This window comes from Ostrinia furnacalis, unplaced genomic scaffold, assembly GCF_004193835.3.
Source record: "Ostrinia furnacalis isolate ACB-3 unplaced genomic scaffold, ASM419383v2 OfSCF7652, whole genome shotgun sequence".
Classification (NCBI taxonomy): Eukaryota; Metazoa; Arthropoda; class Insecta; order Lepidoptera; family Crambidae; genus Ostrinia; species Ostrinia furnacalis.
The window spans coordinates 85,504-89,286 of record NW_021137891.1 but is presented as its reverse complement, the minus strand read 5'-3'; the positions used below and the strand labels follow the sequence as shown (position 1 = coordinate 89,286).

Here is a 3,783-nt window from a genome sequence, read left to right as displayed (position 1 = left end):
TAAATATTTTAGCACTGTTATTTACACTTATAAGATGGTTCCATTATGAATTAGTAATGTTTACACAGTTTTACGTACATAAACGTCCCACAGTCACTGTTCACTTTGAAGGGCATTTTAATCGCACAGTTATTAGAGTTTTGAGTCACAAACGATATCACTTGATTATTGGACCGTGCGGATGATATGAAGTAAGTTGTAGAATATAATTACGCGTTTTACTATTTAAATCAGTAAATTAGTACGGAGTCGATGTTTACTGCAGCACTACCGCCGCTTTTTTTGCATTTACAATCGGGTACATTGGAAAACCTCACTCTGTATTTATCTATAGCCTCTATCATCAGCATTGTTTGTGTGATGCTGGTATAAAGAGAAGAGTCACATTTATTTTGAAATCCTTAAGAAACTAGTAAAAGTGAACATACATGGTGAAGGTCGGCAGCTGGGCAGCGCTGCCGATCGCCAGACGGAGACAGGTCGCGTTGACACCGGCGAAGAAGCCCTTCAGGCCTTCCGTTCTGTAAATGATGCGGCAGCCGTCAATCATTCCTGCAAAGGGAATGCTGGTGATGACATCCCTTTTTGAAAGCACATCATTTTTCAAAGTTACTGGTAATCTCGTCATTGGACAATTCAGGTAATTTTTATACGAGTTTTCGATCTTTTAAGTTAGAGGTTGCAATGCATTATGGTTTGATACTCTACCAAAGCTTAATAGGTAAAAAGAAAACATTATTTTTTTAACAAACGAATGTTCGTGGATTTTTACAGAATATCTTTGGATGATGTCGTCCTGAAAGCTGACTAAGGGAAAAATATGCAAACATCAGGCCTCCTCAACCTGTATCTGGCCAACCTGGGGAGTTTACGCCAAACCCTCCATTTGTCTCTGGCTCCTGCAAGGGAGACTAGATAAGCTGATAATACCGAGCTGCTATCAGTGGCAAAAGAGCCACAGATTATGATCCTATAAATATCATATATTTACCGTTATACTTGTGCTGCCTTCCAACCGCGATGCTAGGATGAGCGGACGCTTGTATCCTCGTCTTGAGCACGAAAGCTGGGTTGCCGGTGAGCCCGCTCAGCGCACCGCTCAGGCTAGCGCACGCCATCGCCCTCGTCAGCACCGTCTCGCCGCTGGCATCCTTCGTCCAGCCGAGCGTCTGCGTCGTGTGGTACCCTCCTAATCTGGCCAGGATTAAGGATTTTAGTCGGTAACGACCAATGTATTTAAAAAGGGAGTTACTTGACACATAGAATAAAACTTATTCCCCTTGAAGAAACTGAGTAAAGATATAGAGCAGAATATGAATATAAACAAAGCGGGTAGTAAGAAAGCATTCGGCTTAAAAATATTAGTCAACTTAGCTAATAGAGGAAGACCATGAAGGTGAACTCCAGCAGTTTAGCGGGAGCGAGCCCCCTTTGAAGTGCGAAGAGTCCCTAAGTCTTCCCGATCACACACAGTGCGTGGAAGGTGTCCTTACACCGCAGAGGGCCCACGGCACGATTGCTAGAGCTCAAAAAGTATAGTGAGGATTCTAGAAGTGTAGTTACCAACTCACCTAACAGAGTTCATGGTGAACCCCAACAGCATAGCGGGAGCAAGCCCCCTCTGCAGGGCAAAGAGCCCATCAGTCTTCCCGATCACATACAGCGCATGGAAGATGCTCTTATACCGCAAGGGGCCTTCTCCCCGTGCCTTCAACTCCCCTTGCAGTTGCATGCGGGTCTTGACCACGTCCATGGGGTTCGTTATGACGGTGGCACCAGCACCTGCTAGGCCTCCAATGATGAAGTCCATAATTTAGTCTGTGGGTTTTGGAAGGAGAAATATACATGATAGTTAGGTGTTAATAAATTTCTGTGAGGTCTTTTCTAGCCCTTCAACTTTCAAGTAGCCGCGAATCGGGACACGATAAAAATTAATAAATAAATCAATTGTTACCGCGGTTTCATGCGACCGATTAGGGTTTGATGGGCTAGTGGGAATTTAATTTCCAGAAATTTCAAATGGTCTTCTGACGGTCGTGTCTATTGATGTGCCNTGTAGTTGTTTATTAAGTAATTTAGCACAGTTATTTACACTTATAAGATGGTTCCATTTTAAATTAGTAATGTTTACACAGTTTTACGCACATAATCGTCCCACAGTCACTGTTCACTTTGAAGGGCATTTTAATCGCACAGTTATTAGAGTTTTGAGTCACAAACGATATCACTTGATTATTGGACCGTGCGGATGATATGAAGTAAGTTGTAGAATATAATTACGCGTTTTTACTATTTAAATCAGTAAATTAGTACGGAGTCGATGTTTACTGCAGCACTAGCGCCGCCGCTTTTCGCGCCGCGTGTCAAATCAAACCAAAATCACACTGTCCCTCGAAATTAAGTCATCAAAAAATTACACCTGATTAAACGTTTTAATCAAACGTAAATCCCAGATGTCAGGTGTCGGTTCTCCCCTCCATGGCATTTTTCTACCCCCCTGCCCTCTATGATTGATGAGCTCAAGATTAAGCTGAAGGTGGCCCTATCCTCGAATGTTGATCTTTCCACTTAATCAGGGTAAGTTATTATAGACTAGGATTATGGGGAAAAGTAAGTGACGATTGTCAAAATCTCGAGTGATAAAATGAGAATCTTCGAGTTTGACTTTCTTACATTGTTCATTTCTTTATATTGTTCGTAGTTATTAGTATTTAGTGATCTCTTTGTTTTTATTATAAACCATAATTAAATTTTATTTTCCTTTTTTGCAGGTAAGGATTGCACATATTACCTACTTCAATTTCGGTAAGTTTTTAGAAGATAAGTAGTCTGACTAATGCAGAATTTTACATAATTTTCCAACAAAGTGTTAATCAAACTTGGTACTTAGAAGAAAACTAAGAATAACATAAATATTCTAATTACATGTAACTGATATGAACTTCTAAATATTTTTTTATAAACCTCCATCTTGTCGGTTAAATCACTTCACGTTTAAAAGAGCCAACGTAAAGAATTTCTATCAAACGATCCGATCCGAAACACTCAGAGCCGGATTCGAGCGGTTAATACGCCGGCCAAATATATCCGGAGTTCCATTTCCAATTATCGGACAAGTGGAAATATAATCCGGGTATAAAAATGGCCTGTGCGCGCAAAGGGTTAACTACAATGGTTATATTTCCAAGGTAATTTTGAAGGTTATAAAAAAATCTATTTGTGAAATACTCGTAGCTTGGTCGTTTATCAATTGATATCATTTATATCGCATTTCTTTGTAAAAATGTACTTAACCTACATAATATTAATTTGTGCAGTTCAGACACAGAAGGATTAGACTAAGAGAGAGAAAAGTTGTTTCAAAATCAGCCAGACAGTTTTGACAGTTCCAACTCCTTGCCAGACAGTCTTTTTAGGATAGCTGCCAAAGCCACGATGACCCAAACTTCATGATTCACCAACAGATCTTCTATCATCGATCCCTATATTGGGAGCATACGCTGACAAACTTTCAGCTTTTATAAAATGACGTAGGTCTGGCGTTCACTAGCTCTTAGTCTAGATTGGTAGGCGTCAAAATTAAATTAAATTTTAAAGGAAAAAATACTTAAGTATTGAAACATAATTATAAGAGAAGTTGTTAATTTTCTGCCGTTCCTTAGATGCTCCTAGAAACTAGTTATCTCATTTTCAGAAATGTTTCAGAAATAGACAGTTAAAATAACTGGATCCTCATTAACCGAGCCGTAGGTCGTGCCGCAAGAGCCCTTAACCTAATAAGAA

General features: G+C 39.9%; 1 protein-coding gene across 2 annotated transcripts; it reads right to left on the bottom strand.

The window, feature by feature from the left end:
- Positions 1-300: 300 nt before the first annotated feature.
- LOC114365815 (solute carrier family 25 member 35-like) lies at positions 301-2,012 on the bottom strand. 2 transcript variants are annotated; one of them, XM_028322492.1, is made up of 3 exons: positions 1,572-2,012; positions 992-1,194; positions 301-521 (listed from the first exon to the last, which is right to left on the bottom strand). In XM_028322492.1, the coding sequence occupies exons 1-3, from the start codon at positions 1,808-1,810 to the stop codon at positions 508-510; spliced, it is 456 nt and encodes a 151-aa protein (XP_028178293.1). In that variant the 5' UTR covers positions 1,811-2,012; the 3' UTR covers positions 301-507. The 2 variants fall into 2 exon arrangements, with proteins under 2 accessions (XP_028178293.1, XP_028178292.1); XM_028322491.1 differs by having other exon boundaries at positions 310-552; positions 1,572-2,007.
- Positions 2,013-3,783: the final 1,771 nt, after the last annotated feature.